This window comes from Scatophagus argus, chromosome 1 (assembly GCF_020382885.2).
Source record: "Scatophagus argus isolate fScaArg1 chromosome 1, fScaArg1.pri, whole genome shotgun sequence".
Taxonomy (NCBI): Eukaryota; Metazoa; Chordata; class Actinopteri; family Scatophagidae; genus Scatophagus; species Scatophagus argus.
In genome coordinates, this window is record NC_058493.1 from 8,338,221 (window position 1) to 8,353,535 (window position 15,315).

General features: G+C 41.1%; 1 protein-coding gene across 7 annotated transcripts in view; it reads right to left on the reverse strand.

Moving 5' to 3' along the window:
• The window catches only part of chd9 (chromodomain helicase DNA binding protein 9), a 74,624-nt gene that overhangs the window by 46,477 nt on the left and 12,832 nt on the right, over positions 1 to 15,315 (reverse strand). For 6 of the 7 annotated variants that reach the window (XM_046416229.1, XM_046416143.1, XM_046415986.1 and 3 more), the window contains one exon: positions 1,191 to 1,600. In XM_046416229.1, the coding sequence (XP_046272185.1) occupies positions 1,191 to 1,600 (410 nt within the window). Of the gene's footprint in view, positions 1 to 1,190; positions 1,601 to 3,871; positions 4,080 to 15,315 lie in introns of those variants that run through there. The other variant, XM_046416319.1, reaches the window with a different exon arrangement.

Genomic DNA, 15,315 nt, shown 5'->3' on the forward strand with positions numbered 1-15,315 from the left:
CTTCTCCCATGTCTATGTTGACGACTGAGCCGGGTTTATTGTTATGGCGTGCAGTAAATTTTGTTGAACTTTGAGCTTCCATCTTGACAAGCGCAAGCAGAAAATATACGCCAGATAAACAACGTACCGGTAAATTAAACCAGTACGTGAGTAAGTTAAATCAGTAAAATAGGCAGTAACTGTAGGGGCTTCAGGTATTGGTCATCCCTCCAAATAAACTGAAATGGGTACAGCATTTAACACGAGCATCTGCCTACATAATAATACCAATATGACCATGTTCTCAGCTCAAACACAATTGACTCCAACTTGGCCTCAACAGGAGAGATTTTATAATGTTATCAATAAATCAGAGAGAGATTTCTGATGTACTGAGAGAGATGACATGCAAGATGTCATTCTGTAGCTTTTCAGTCATAATGAACAGCAGCGAATGTGGCCTTGTAAAACCAACATTAAAAACACCGACTTTGCACCATCTTATGTCAAAAGAAAAACAATCTCTTGTGCCCTTTAAATTCCTAAGGCCTAATAGTATAAGGTTCTGTTTTATTTATTAATTCCTCCCCAAATCAGAGCAAGCAAAACAAACCATTGTGTTAACACTGCACATATATATGTTGCATATGTGGTTCTGCCAGTACTTTTTAACATTTATCACATTCATATCAGTTTGCCCTTGCAGGCAGTTGATGTGAAAAGGCTCTAAGAGAATTTGCTTTGTCTTTATGTAAGGGAAAAATCTGCAATAAGAAAATACTGGTAAAATTATGGCATCAAAATTATTTGATATTTAGAAAATAAATTTGCTGCTGTTACAAATATGATGACATGAATGTCACTGTAAACTGAATTTTGTGTCCTTCTGCTCAATCTATGATGTGCATTTCTCATCATTACTGCCATACTTTGAATTTAAAAAAATACTGAAGGAAAATGATCAATAGATTGACTGATTATGAAGATAACTGTATACTGTAGTCCTATGACAGGGAGTTTCCTGTTGCAGTGGTACATGTCACTCATTTATTCAAATCATTTATTGCTGCTGCTGTTTAGACTGAGCTTGTGTTAAAACAAATAACACACTCTTTTGGGTAGGAGCTGATCAAAGCTCTACTTGCTGGATTATTTCAACAACATGCATTTCAGTGGTTTAACGAACAGTTTTAATGGCTGTGACTACATACCCGATCTTGGCCTTCTGCTTGGGTTTAGAGGAGGGTACAATGCAGGCTTTCCTACAGGGTTTCTCTTTGAGCCGTGCCTTGCCGTTTCCTTTGTGCTCACGGTCACGGTGGGTCTTGTACTGTGAAGAAGAGCTGGGGAAGCTCTCGGGGCTCATAACTCTGGGGATGTTCTTTTCTCCACGCTGCCGGGCCTTAGCTATAGCTTCTGATATTATCCTGTTGGCCTTCTCCTGCTTGTCCTGTAAATCTGACTCCATCTGATGATGCGTCCTTCGTGGCACCCTCTTCTCCGAAGAGGAGCTAGAGGAGGATGAAGACGACGAGGAAGAGGAGGAAGACGATGGGCTGCTCTTCATTGGGGGACTAAGAACCCGAACCTGGCTCCCAGGACCATTAGCGTTCTTTCGAGGCTAAGGAAAGAGGGAGAAAAATAGAATGATAATTGGTATTTAGAATTATGATCTTCTTTAAGGGAAATACAGACATGATGTCATCTGTTATAGATGACACAAACCCAAATTCAGATGCTGGACTATATGTGCTGTAAAAAGTGAGACACAGACCGTTAACAACTGACATTTAAAGGCAGGGTTGACTGATGAAAGATGAAGTTGTACAAAGACAAGTTTTAGCAGATTCTCTTGCAGAAAAAGAACAAAACAAACAAAAGGATAAGACCGAACTCAGTTCATTTAAGTATGTTATAAATTTTGTAGCTAATCAGGTGCTACACTTAAGTCTTCAATGCTCTAATCAATCTATGCATTTCTCCATCTATAGAGCTACCAGACAAGTTATTTTGTAGATAGGTCTGACATTAAGTGGATCCATCCTCAAAGGGTGTCCTTTTTCTTACATTACTGTTTAAAGATCTGCCTTCATGTTTTGGAATATACAAAAAGCAATGATACTGTAGTTAAAAAGCCAGAAATAACAGGGCTGCTATGGTCATATGAGGCCATTATAGAGTCATTTAGTTCACCTAATGCGTAATACAAGCAAACCTCAGTTTCCTTTACAGAAAATGACGCTAGCACACTGAGATGCTGTATCACTGCACAATAAGTGTGTGAATGCAGTAATCAAAAAGGAAACAGAGACATAATACAAAAAATGTTAACGGTAAACCACTGCAACCCCTTCATGAGATTACAATAAACTCCAATTCGGCAATGTAACCACTGCAACTATAACTCATTCAGAAAAACCCAACCTTCTGGAGGCTGTGTGAACCTCTCAGACAGCAGAGCTTGTTGCTGTCCCCATCTCAGTTGCTGGGGGTGGGGGGTGGGCATGTCTCACTCTGCATGATGCTCACTTCAACTCTCAGCCTCCTATGCAACTCTACCAGCAGATCTTCAGCATGAGAAAGGCCGGTGTTTCCCCCAGGAAATCATTTAGATCAGGTGAAGAGGAAACCAATGTGACAAGGAAACTCTAAACTTGATACAAATGAATTTTTCCAAGTGGAGTAAGCAATGAAAAAGTCAGGTAAATACTAGCTCAATGTAGCAGGTTACAGTGAACCTTGCAGACATAAATAATCCAGTCTGGCTGATACATGATAATATGTGAATAATAGATGGTGTGACGGTGGTTATGTCTACACAAGTGCTTTGTGGTGGGCCTTGAGCCCAGCGGAGAGAAAACCCATAAATGGATGACCTAATCTAAAAATGTGTTGCGTATGCCTATATGGTCCAGGCGTGGCTGGTTGCTGTTTTTCCACACTGCTAGCTAAATAAAGAGAATTAGCTTGAACCTCGACAACGGAGTGGGGGAGGGAGAAGAATAACTAGCGATTCATTTAGAAAGAAGGGGTAAGAAATACACATACACACACATACACACAAGAGCTGCATTATGGTTTTCACGTGTGCAACGCTGCTGAGGCTATTAGGAAGAAATTTACTGGATCATGCTGGAATGTTCTCATTCAAGTTAATGGTAAAAAAAGAGGGGGAGGGGTTGAAAGTAATGCGTAAGAGCGGAAGAACATGAAAGAAACAGTAAGAGAAAGAAAAACAACATGAAAACAGGCTTCTATCAGGGAAAGGGAGAGAGGGAGACGGAGAGAAAAGATAAAATGCACCAAAAGTGAGAGCACCGCAGCTGTGTAATACATCTATAAATAACTGAAATTACAGCCTGCCAGCACTGCAGTGATTTCAATCTCTCTAATAGCACGTAGTCCTACAAAAACGGTGAGGATCATTACAGCCCATGAAAAGGTAGAGTAAGCTCCAATTGGGCCGGCCAGCTTTCCCTCGCTCTCACCCCCTCATTTCCACATGTAGTGAGCTCTCTGGTGACTGACAGGTTCAACACATGGAAAACCCACACACACACACACACACACACACACACACACACACTGTACATAAACTACAGTGCAGGGCAGCTTGGAAAGAGGACTTTAAAGGACGATGGGAAAAGGATGTACAGAATGAACAGAGAGTGGGGGTGGGGTAAAGAAACACTGTGAAACCAGTGTGCCCTGATAAGGTCTCGCACAGCAAAGCAAATGAGTACGGAGAGAAGGAAAATAAAGCAGCAATGAGTTCAAGATGGCGGCAGTGCAGCATGAGCCAGTAGCAGAGGAGGTTGTTCAGTTCCTGCCGGCCCCTCCTCCTCCCCCCCTCGTCCCTCCTCCCTCCTAGCTCTCAGAGCAGCTCACTTACCCTTCCTCTTGGCCTCTTCACTGTAGACATGGTGTTTTTTTTTCTTCCTCTTTCCTCCCCCTCTCCAACCGGCTAACAAAAGCCTTGCCCTTTCGCCGGGTTTTTCCTCTCTCCGTTGCTCGCTCACGCTTTCTCTTACAGACACACACACTCTTTCCCTTTCAACAGTCGTTTTCTCTCACTCTTCCTGAAGCCGTGTGTCCCCCCCTCCCCTCCCTCTCTCCTCGTTTGCCTCCCCTCCTCCTCCCCGGTCAGCTCTTCTCCTCAGGCAGTGCGAGAGCACTGGAGCCGTTCGTCTCCTCCTCCCCCAGCGGGCAGGGCTCAAGGGGAGCGCATGGGAGCTCTCTCTCTCTCTCTCTCTCTCTCTCTCTTGCTCGTTTGTCTCTTCACAGGGTGATGAGGGAGCAGCTCTGTGGGCGGTAGAGGAGGTGCGTGGCAGTCCAGGAAGCTCTCATTCTGCTGATGCGTGCCTCTTCGCCGTCGTCCAGCTTCATCCAAGTCTCCCTCACTCTCTCTCTCTGTGCTTGTGTGTCAGAGTTGCCTTCCCCTGCCTCCTCTCTCCTCCCCTCTCATTGATTCCTCTTTCCGCCTGCCTTTCGTGTGTGCTCTCTATACCTCTCTGAGCCTTTTCCCTCTTATTTCTTGCTCTTTTTCTTGCTCTTTCCGTTCCACCGTTTCCCCTTTTGCGCCTCTCCTTGTCTTCTTCACCACCCAGGATAAGGTAGGTTACTCCTTTTATTACACACAAAAAGGCTTTTGTGTTAGCTTGCTTGCTTGTTTGGCCAGTTGTTTTTTCCTCCTTTTTCCCCACTTGTCTTTCTCCTCGTTCTCCCTCGCTGCCCTCCCTTCTCCCTTGATGGGGCGTATGTGGCAAGCTCAAGACTCTGGCAGGCAGAGCGGCGGAAAATGAAAGCACAAAGCAGCAAAATGCATCAGCATGAATATTAGAGATGTCGTTAAAACCCAGACTCGTTTTTCTCTCTCTCTCTCTCCCTCGCTCACTCAGTCGCACTCTCTCTCTCTCTCTCTCTCTATAAGGAAGTAGGCCAGCAGATGGTGCTAGCTGTTATTACATTAACTTTCACAACTTAACCCCCAAAGTACTGGATTTTACCCGAACCACACACTTTCAACATTGTAGCTTTTTTGTCCACCTGTGGGTTACTGCCAATGACAAGCTGATTTATTTATGGAACAGCATCATACAGAAAGGCTAGATGAACAAACATATCAGCAAATTCTCAAAGGCTGAAACCGTATTCCCGATAGAAACAGCCTACAAACTTGCAGAGATTAAGAACTGAACACAGCAGTGTATAACAGACCTTCTATTACCTCACCACACCATACACAGTATCCAGGGGCTCCAGGGGTGAATTCAAGCACTCGTGAGTTCAAAACGTGGTGGCATGAAGCAGGGGCCATGTGCACCGGCTGGCACATGGTACTTGAAATTATGCGGAGACACAAAGCTGGCCTGAAGCCAGGTACAGTGCACAACACTACTGGGTCAGGCCTGAGTTACAGACTGATACCCAATCAGCTTTTAAATCTTTATTTACTGTGCAAAATCTGCTGAACAAGCTTCTTTTCACCCTGTTCACTTTTCACGCAGCTGCACACACTGGCATATGTGGGTTCACTTGGGATGAGTTTGGGCACAGATATAATTCAAACCATTACACAAACACAGTGTGTCAACATATATCTCCTTGTAGGTGAAGCGGACTACATGCTGTTGACTTAAATAGATCAGTAAATATAACAATACACAGACAGTGAAACATCACCTAGGATCATTCATAGTATCTTAAGAAGGAAAGAAAAATCTTAAGCAAATATCTCTGAGAAACTCTCTTACTCTCATTATTTTTCTGCTTCTTTGACCAGGGCCTGTCCTGGCAGATACTTTGGAACCCATAAAATGTTATGTTGTATTATTTTTGCAAAAATTACCGTACTGTTCCATTCTGATCCCTCTCAGCCCAAAGCAACTGGCACTACTTCTGAGTTTAAGAATGGTGTGAAATATGTGGGCGAGCATGTGTAGGTTACAAAACAATATGGCTTTACGGTGCATATTGAACAGATAACCTCAATAAAGTTATATGCAACTGACCAACTGAAATGGTGTGGACAGCCTCATTCAAAATGTGTATGTGTGAGTGCATGTTATCAGATTAGTGGTATGATCACTGGCAACACACAGGTAAGATAGCCACCTTCTCTCACTATATCTCTGTGGTTTGTTTAAGTTTTACATTTTACAGGGTTATATCTCTTACAGAGACAAAGACAACTGCTATGAGTGCATAACAATGTCTGTTCCAAATGTGTGCATGAGCAGACATCAGATCAGCCTGCCGGGCTCGGCCTTGGAGTTTGGACTTTAAAGCAGACCACATGCTGACTGAGAGCTAAGCAACAGTGTCCTCCCCAAGCTTAACAAAAACATTGTCGGTTAATGTCCACCAGTGTACAACACCTGAGGGTGAGCTTTAAGTTCTTACACATCAACAGCACAATGGGTGTTAAATCTCATACAGAGACTTGGCCCTTTTCACATGAACAAAAATTGTCTACACAGTCTCTACTAAAGTGTCACACACCATCAAAATGAAAACAAAACTATGCCATTCATGACTGTATCAGCCATAGGTGCACATACAGAAATAACTTAATTCTGTCTTGCACTTGCAACAACACAGAACGATCTCTTCTCTTTAAAGGAATGAGAATGAGCTAGAATTCTCCTTAATTGTGATCTACAATTCTAATAAATCAGTGTAACACCTTACAGACTGTTTGATGAGTGAAATTAGCCTGATGCGACATTTAGAGTATCTGAATAACGCCTGAATTAAAACACAGAAAGACTTTGTTCTTATACATAGCCAGTGGACATGTCTGTTTGGGTGTGTCAAAACATGAGCAAAATAAAAAGAGGATAAGAGTCAACAACATACACATGCTTCAACAGTCACATGGCACAAAGCCACAGTTTCTTGGTGACTAAACAGTTAATATGCAAACAAGTCTGGCAGCTCTCTATGAGGGGGAGTGGCTTCCTTTCAGGACAGATCAGATGAGGGAGGGAAGAGGAAGAGGAGGGGAGGGGAGTAGAGGAAGAGGAGGGGAGTAGCAGAGCTGGTGAAAGGAAGTGAGTGTGTGTGTGTGTATAAAGAGACAGGGGGAGGGAGGGAGAGATAGAGAGAGGCTGTAAAGGCACAGGTGTCTGTCTCTGAACATTCTATTACTTCATCAGAGGGATCGTATTAGCGCACAACTGCTCTCATTTCTCGCCTGAACCACTGTGAGAGTCTCCACTAACTCACCGTTAGGGAAATGAGAGCTGAGAGGTAGCAATGACTGAATAGATGGTTGGCACCCACCTGTCCATCAGAGTCTGCATCTAGCTGCTGATCTCACGCACAGGGATTATAACCATAGCCAACTGGAATAAAATATCATCCAGTGTTAATGGCAACATTGTACATTGTGCACTGAATGATATTTTGTGCACTTGTTCTGCCATAGACAATGGGCATGTTTAATCTAGCAATTGAGTGTTTAAGTTTTAAATTTCTGCAAGAAAGGGATATAACACTGTTTGGTTTAGATTAGATGCTGGTAATATTTTCATTATTTAACGATGATATGAAAGTGATGCATGCCTCATAACTGATAATTAAAACTGTCACTTTTATAGCTAATAAAGTTATATACTAAGATCTCCTACAATGAGGAATCAATAATACCAAAATAGCAGGCCTTGCCAACCTAATAATGCAGCACTATTAAGTGTACGCCCATCACACCGCGACCAGGGCTTCCCATCGGTCCAGCACTGATTTCTGATGGTTTGATGTCCAACACAGAGTCGGCTACAGCAAATTATGATAAAGTAATTTTTTTCATACTTAATCATGGATGGATCAGTCTTCATGTTAAAATGTAGTTCCCTGCAGACACCTGACAGGTGGTACTAAAGACAAAAATTCTGTATATGGGAAACAAACGCAAAACATTTTTCATAAATAAGTAAGAATTCAAGTTTGAGCTACCTTAAGCTAGGGTTGGTAAGGTATTTTAGAAGCATTTTTGTTCAATCAAAGGTACAAAAAAAAAAAAAATAAGAATCTGGTAGTCTGTTGCATTTTAGTGTCACTAACAGTCACTTTTTTTGGCTGCTGTCTGTGTTTGAGTTTGACACACACAAGGACAGGGACTTCACGGTGTGTTGTAGTTCACCTTAAAAATTCGGAAATCAGCACTCAAACGGCCACAACAGTTGTTTTAAACAGGAAAAAAAAAAATAAACAATGTAGAAATGCTTAGGCCAGAATGCTAAAATTCTAACAATATACCATTCATTTTCACAATTTAAATATTGCATAAAATTCAGACAGATAAGCAAGTGCCACAATATTCTTTCACAAGAAGTGTCCATGTAGCTCTGTGACAATTTTTAAGTTGTTATACTGCAACAGTTTTAATAATTACTTACTACAATCATACCCAATATGCATACATTTTGGGTGGTAAAAATATGCTTGGCTGTTGGATATTTTTCATTTACCGGTCAACTTGGGCAGCGAGTCAAAAAGTTAATTTACACTAGCTGTGAGTACTAAAATTACCCCTGTTCATTCTTTACATTCACCATGATATCGTTCTGTATTTTCTTACATGTGAGTAAGACAAGAGGTAGTTGGATACAGTTAGCAATGACAACCATGTGCTGTGCTTTCACAACCTTACTGGACAGACATGAATGTGCGTTGAATATCCATCCTAAAACTAACTTCACTGCAGTGCTCAAACAGCCCTGAGCTGAAGAGCGAGTTTACTGCAGCAGCACCAACGGACCTGCTCAACGACTAACCTGGTAGCAGCACAAAGCACACACTGACAGCACTGAGTGGTAACCACCTGAACCGAAATACGAGCGCAGTGACTAGGCCTGCAAATAACAATTATTTTCATTTTCAATTAATCTGTTAGGTTTTTTTTATGATTAATTGACTAGTCTATAAAATGTCAAGAAATTGTGAAAAACGCTCCAGAGCCCAAAGTGACATCTTCAAGCTGCTTTTTCTCTCCAAGCAAAGGTCCAAAACATAAGACTCTTCATTTACTACCAATAATGACAAAGAATAGCAGCATGTCCTTCCATTTACAGCCCTGGAACCAGTTAATACATTTTTACTGAAAGGATTAATCAATTATTAAAATAGTTAGCAACTCATTTTCTTTCTATTGACTAATTGATTAATTAAATAAACTAAAGGTTGCAGCTCTAGCAAAGACAGGCTGCTGATCATGGCTAAAGTAATGTTATCACACACCCACAGCAGTGAGCAATAACTGTCAGGATGGGCCTTTCAGAACTGAGGTACAGTCGCGACAACTATTTTGCTTGTGTTTATATGATTGTGGCATTTAACAGAGTTGTTATTTTTTTGTTTATTTTTTAGACTAAAAAAAGAATATGGGAGCATACTGAATGAGGCAAACACACCGCTCATACATCTCTCCTAGCTGGAACTACAGGGCAGTCAGTTTAATCAGGCAGTGCGTTTGTTTTAGTAGACTGGCTTTGGAGGGAGGTCTGAAATGAAGGGGTGGGATTTTTTTCAGTTGGATGCTTTCTAAACCTAGCTTGCTCATGCTTGCTTGTCCAGTCTTACCAGCCCCAGTTTTAACATGAGAAGCTGCCCTTTCTAAAAACTCAAACATATGATCCAATAAGTGGGGATGCTGTGTATAAAAACACAATGCAGTCATTTTCAAACAAACTGTTAACTAACAACAGTTTTATGAAGTGTTCCTGAGTACAATCTTTGCTTAAAAACGACTCAGCTTTTCGAGGACGCCCATCTCATATCCGGTGATTCCCTCACCTGTTACCAGTGAACCTGTGGAATGTTGCAAACAGGAGTTTTTTGAGCAGTACACAACCTTCCCACTCTTTGGTTGTCCCTGTTCCAGCTTGTTTGAAACATGTTACTCTATTAAATTCATAATAAAGTTACAAAAATCAAGGAAGACGAAGCATCAAATATACTGTCTTTGTACTGTTTTTCTATTGAGTATATGTTAAAAAGGATTATCAAATTATTCACATCCGTAACACGGCATCCTACTTTGAAATCAAGGTTGCAAATGACATAAAAAACTGAAACTCTCTCATCACCTTCACCTCCAGCCTTGGTTGAAGCCTTCACCACACCTAAAACACCACACACACACCTCATACACAAGAACTGTCACCACATACCTCCGGCTTTGTTAACGAAACATAATTTGGAGATCAGCTGTAGGTGTGACAAAAAAAATTGGACCCAACTAATTAGGCCTACAGCTACAGGCCAGCTTGCAGCCAGTTTGCTGGAATGTGAGGCAGCAGCAGGTTTGATAAATGAGACAAGACATGATGCACAGCAGTGCTTCCTCTACCAATTAAATACAGCACCATGCATTAATGATCCTTTATTAGGGCCAAGAGTAACAGCTGGGCCAAGCATGGTGCACCCTAGAGAAGCTGCTCAAAGTCTAACAGTGCATTATTACTTCAGTCGGGCCTGCCCCACTGTGACCAAACAGCCCGACCGAGCCTAACAGAAGAACTACGATAGGAGAAACGTTGTAGCGAAAGCCAGCAATACAAAAACAGACTTCAGCTGCAATGGCAGTGTTAAGAAAACAATAAAATTGTGTTTTAATATTAGTGTATTAAAACTAGTGTCCAAGTGTACTGATCAGGATGTGTGTTGCTCTTGATGGCTTTAAATGAATACAGCAAGAAATATTTGCGCCTGGGTGCTCCCCACCATCCTCTACTGGTGTACAGATTCTCACACAGGCTTTTCAATTGATAAAGCAACACATACTGGTTTGGCTGTGATGTAGTTTGTTGGTTACAAATCAGATTAATTATCACTTAGAAACTAGACATCCAAAATGCAAACTTCCAATGTGAATTATTGGAAAAAAAAATAAAAAAAGAATATTTAAGCTATCTAACAGCCACTTAAATCATTTCCTTTAATTTCCTAGTAGTGACTATTGATCATGTTGGTATTTTCAGTATTTCACTTACTGTACACTCAAAACATAGTGACACATTTTTGTCACTTATATTACTGCATCCTCAGAGTTAACCATGCAATAAGCCGAAAATATAAAAAGAAGAAGGAAGCAGAGTTCAAGTCTTACAGCTGTATTGACCTCAGAAAACACAACACTGGTAGTCTTGTGTGTGTGCATGTGTCAGAGCTATTTATAGTACACATAATAAAGCTCAAGGGACCATGATAACAAAGACAGAAAACAAAATGTACACGAACTGAAACAGAGCAACACCAGGTTAACTGTGTTCAAATACAGCAGTCATCACACTGAATACAATCATCTAACTGGTCCAACTATAGCAGAGATGTGTCTCAGCACTATACTCTCAAGCAACTTCCAATTTCCAAGCCCAAGGCATCATCACAGACAGCCTATTTACTTAGTGTTGTTCAGTCAGCTAACTGATTGTGTCCACACAAGTTCAGCACAGACAGCCATTCCTTGCTATTAGAAGTGTTCATGAACGCAGACTGATCCATGTGAAGTGCTACAAGTGCGACATGTTCTACCTAATCCTCTGTCTAGGACAGAATTGAACACTAGGGGGTGACTGTGAGGAGAGAGCAGCAACACATGCTTAAGAGTGAAAATGTCTACAAGGCATCTGCCATCAGCTTTTGAGTTTGCTATCTGAATTAAGTCTACTGAAAATACCAGAATATTTTGCTTCATTTGAGTGATGTCAGAAAAACACAAAAAAAAAATTAGAAAAGTAAGAAACAGTCCACAGAACTTTGTGAAAAGTTTGATATTAATATGAATCTATCCTAATGTCTGTTTTGTATCTGTTTTTAGTTTCCTCATGATGCTCACTCTCTCACTAACCCCTGTAAGAAATAGCGGTGGCTTGGGTTTGACTGTTGTGCAGAATACAGAGTATAGTCTGGCTCCGTGTCAATCAGTCCCAATGACTGAGAAGCTCTGGCGGTGATTCTAACTAGGGCATCTGCCCTTCTTGTCTCTTTAAGTGTCAGCTCAGAGGGCAGTCGCTCAGCAAGATTTAAGATGATATTTTAAGGGCTTGTACTGTGTGCAAGCACTAGTGAGGATGAGCCAAAATGAAAGCAAGAGGCCATCAATCCACAGTGGGACACCCTTCATAATTAGTAGCTGCCTCCCAAATTTACAGACCAGCAGTGCCATTGTGGATGCTTTCCTATTCATCCGGCTCACTACTATGCAGAGTTCTTTCATTTTAAATAAAATAACATTGTTATAACAATTACAAGCAAACCTGTTTAAAGTTTGTGGTAAAGTAACCAGTGCAGCTATTGTCACATCCTGTCAGTGAATTCATGTTACCTTCTCACAGAGAGGATCATTAAATTACTACTCAGAAAAGGTCTTGCAATACTTAAGGATAATTTGTAGTTTAGTTTTCCAGTTTTCTTACAACCTGGATTTTTGTATCCACCAAGGTTTTGCTAAAATCTGAAAACACAGTGACTAGTCTGGTTCTCAGATCTCAGCCATCACTTTATTGAGTACAATGTTATCACAGAAACAACATCCAAAACTATGGAAAGAGACCATTACAGTATTAAACCACAGTGTGGTGTCTCTTCATTCAGCAATCCAAACTAAAGAAAAGACAACTTATTTAAAAGTATCTGATTGTTCCTTTGATGTGAGACTGTTCTCTCAGTAACATGAGTAACAGGACCTAAGAGCAGCACAGGTGCCTTCCAGAGAAGTGACAATTTTACAGGAGCAATATGATTCATTTACCCCGGAGGAATTAAATGTGTTTGCATATTCAACAGCTCAAGGGTTTTGTGTGCTTTAGTGTACATGCTGAGCTGCCAGAAAAACTGTGAACCTTCCTTTTTAAGGATTTCTTTTAAAACTGTGGTTCTTGTGAATAATGACCCATTACCCTCAGAGATGTCACAGCAGGTCATACGCCAGTCAGTAACGTGAAGCTGAACTGTGCAAAACTAGCAAGCCGAATGATGCCTTTCATTAATGGGTCCACTAGTTCAAACTGAAGAGTGGGGCTGCGAGGCAGTCCCTTAGGATGCAAAAGAGAGAGGGAGCCAGACAGAGACCGAGAGTGAGGGGAGGAGAGAGGGAGGGATGAGATGGAGGGGAATTCAGCAAGGGGCTTACTGCCAGACCTTTACAACTCCTTCATTATTGAAGCGATGCAAAGCGAGAGCAGGAGCAAAGCCTGTGTAAAAAGGAACACCCACAAAGGCAACTACATACATATGCACACAAGCAAGACATAGCAGGTGCATAGTTGACATGCAGCCTTCAGAATATGATGCAGTGAGGATTTCTCTCCCCCTGCTCTGATTTCCACCCCCTGCTCAGTGTGGGGGCAGGGGTCTGTGGAGTGAATCTCCACTTGAATGGTAGAGGACAGGCACATAGCTTTTTTCCCACCAAAACAAGAGAACTTCATGAACAGCACAGTTAAATAAACATAGTTATATATATATGCATGGTTAAAAACATAGTATACATAGTACACAGTATACATCGTTAGAACTGGATTAGAAGGCTGGTGTTAACAACTACATAAATATGTCACAAAAGACATCATACCAGGAGTACAAAAAAAGAAAGAAGATCTGGACAACATGGAACAGAGCTAAACTTGTACAGAGGGTTGCACATACAGTACACATGTGCCAAATATATGCACAGATTCCACAAGGGCTGTGTTGTGCAACTCTGAATGGACATGCTGCTTCAATGACACAAAAAAGTGTTCAGCATTCACCATTTGTCTTGAATTTATTCTCCATGAAAAAAAAATCAGGTCTTTGATCACCTCCTATACCATGAGTCAATTGTCATCCATTCTGATCTTGCTCTTGTCCATCAAAGAAACAGATACAGACAATGTAGTCTACAACCGTTTGATAAGAAAGCTGTCAGAGGTGGACTGGATTGTTTCAGTATCACTCAGTAGCTGCATTTCATCTGACTGTGATAGCAAATATTCATAATTCAACTCAGCTCAGTACAGCAACATCATGACAATCAGTGTGACTGCCAGACTCTGACACAGAACAGGCAGCAGCAAGTGACGACAAGGAAACATCTTGATGAAAACTTAAGTTAATGCTGTACATGAAAGTAACTGTACTTAAAACCATGACCAGAAAAACTAGAATTACTGCCTTGCGGTTGTATGCCTGCACCACCCAGTCAAGTTCTAATTTATATCCATGTCTGACTGATTTGTTACTTAAAAGGACTTTAATTAATTAAAGCTATTAAGTGTGTATTTTTTTTGTTGTTTGGTGAAATGGAAGTTATCACTATACTGGCATGTATTGTTCTAGATAATAATGTGAAGTCAGAAACACTGTTTCAACGACAATCAACTGAAGCTAAACTATGGTGGACTACTAGAGCAACAGGGGACCTCTATCCTGGTTGTTGTCCGGGGAGAGGAAGTGAAAGGTGTGGACTCATGCAAGTACCTTGTGTCAAAATAAATGAAAAACTGGCCTGGACTCACAACACTGAAGCACTCTTGAGGAAGGGACAGAGCACACTGTTCTTCCTGAGAAAAATCAGGATGCATAATTGATTTGACTTGACTTTGTTAAGCTTTGCTGTTCTTATTCTGCTGTATGTATGTTAGTGTGCAGGCTCAAAGGAAAAAAAAAAACTCAATGTATGTGTTCATATGCTTGGTCAGCAAATCTGATTCAAATAGAACACAAAGTTTGTCTGGGCTCTGTATTGGTACTTAGAAGAAATAACCCAGCAGTACTGAAACTTCTCCAGTCAAACAATATCTGCCTTTGATCCCATTTGTCAATCTTGATACATTCTTGCTCATAGCCAATCAAAGCAAGTATTTCTGATTTTATGTGTTGTGTTGAGTGTGTGGAGTATGATGATCAATTTACTGTTTATCAGATGACAAATGAGACAATAATTAGACTGGAAAAACAACGTATGCCAGATCGGAGTGCTTCTGGTGGCCCGGCCTCATAAGCCCAAGTATTCCACTTGCATTTGCCCCTAAAAATTTACGAGCACAGAAAACATTAAACATACCACTAATCTCTGATAATCATTCAAAAACTATGAGCCCCCATTCTACAGAAGCATTTTCTGTGGTAATGCAGAAGGAAATGAGTGAGAGAAAAGTGAATCACACTGAAGATAGAATCGGTCCAATCTGCTATGTTCTTCAAGAGCAGTAGATCCTCAGTAGCGCAGTGCATGGTGTGTGTATGACTGAATAATTGCGAAAGAGTGAGCAGTAGAAAAAGTAACTGGCAGTAAATGTACAGTAAAGGTGCAGTGTGTCAGTTAAAACATGCTGCAGCTTCTCAACACTA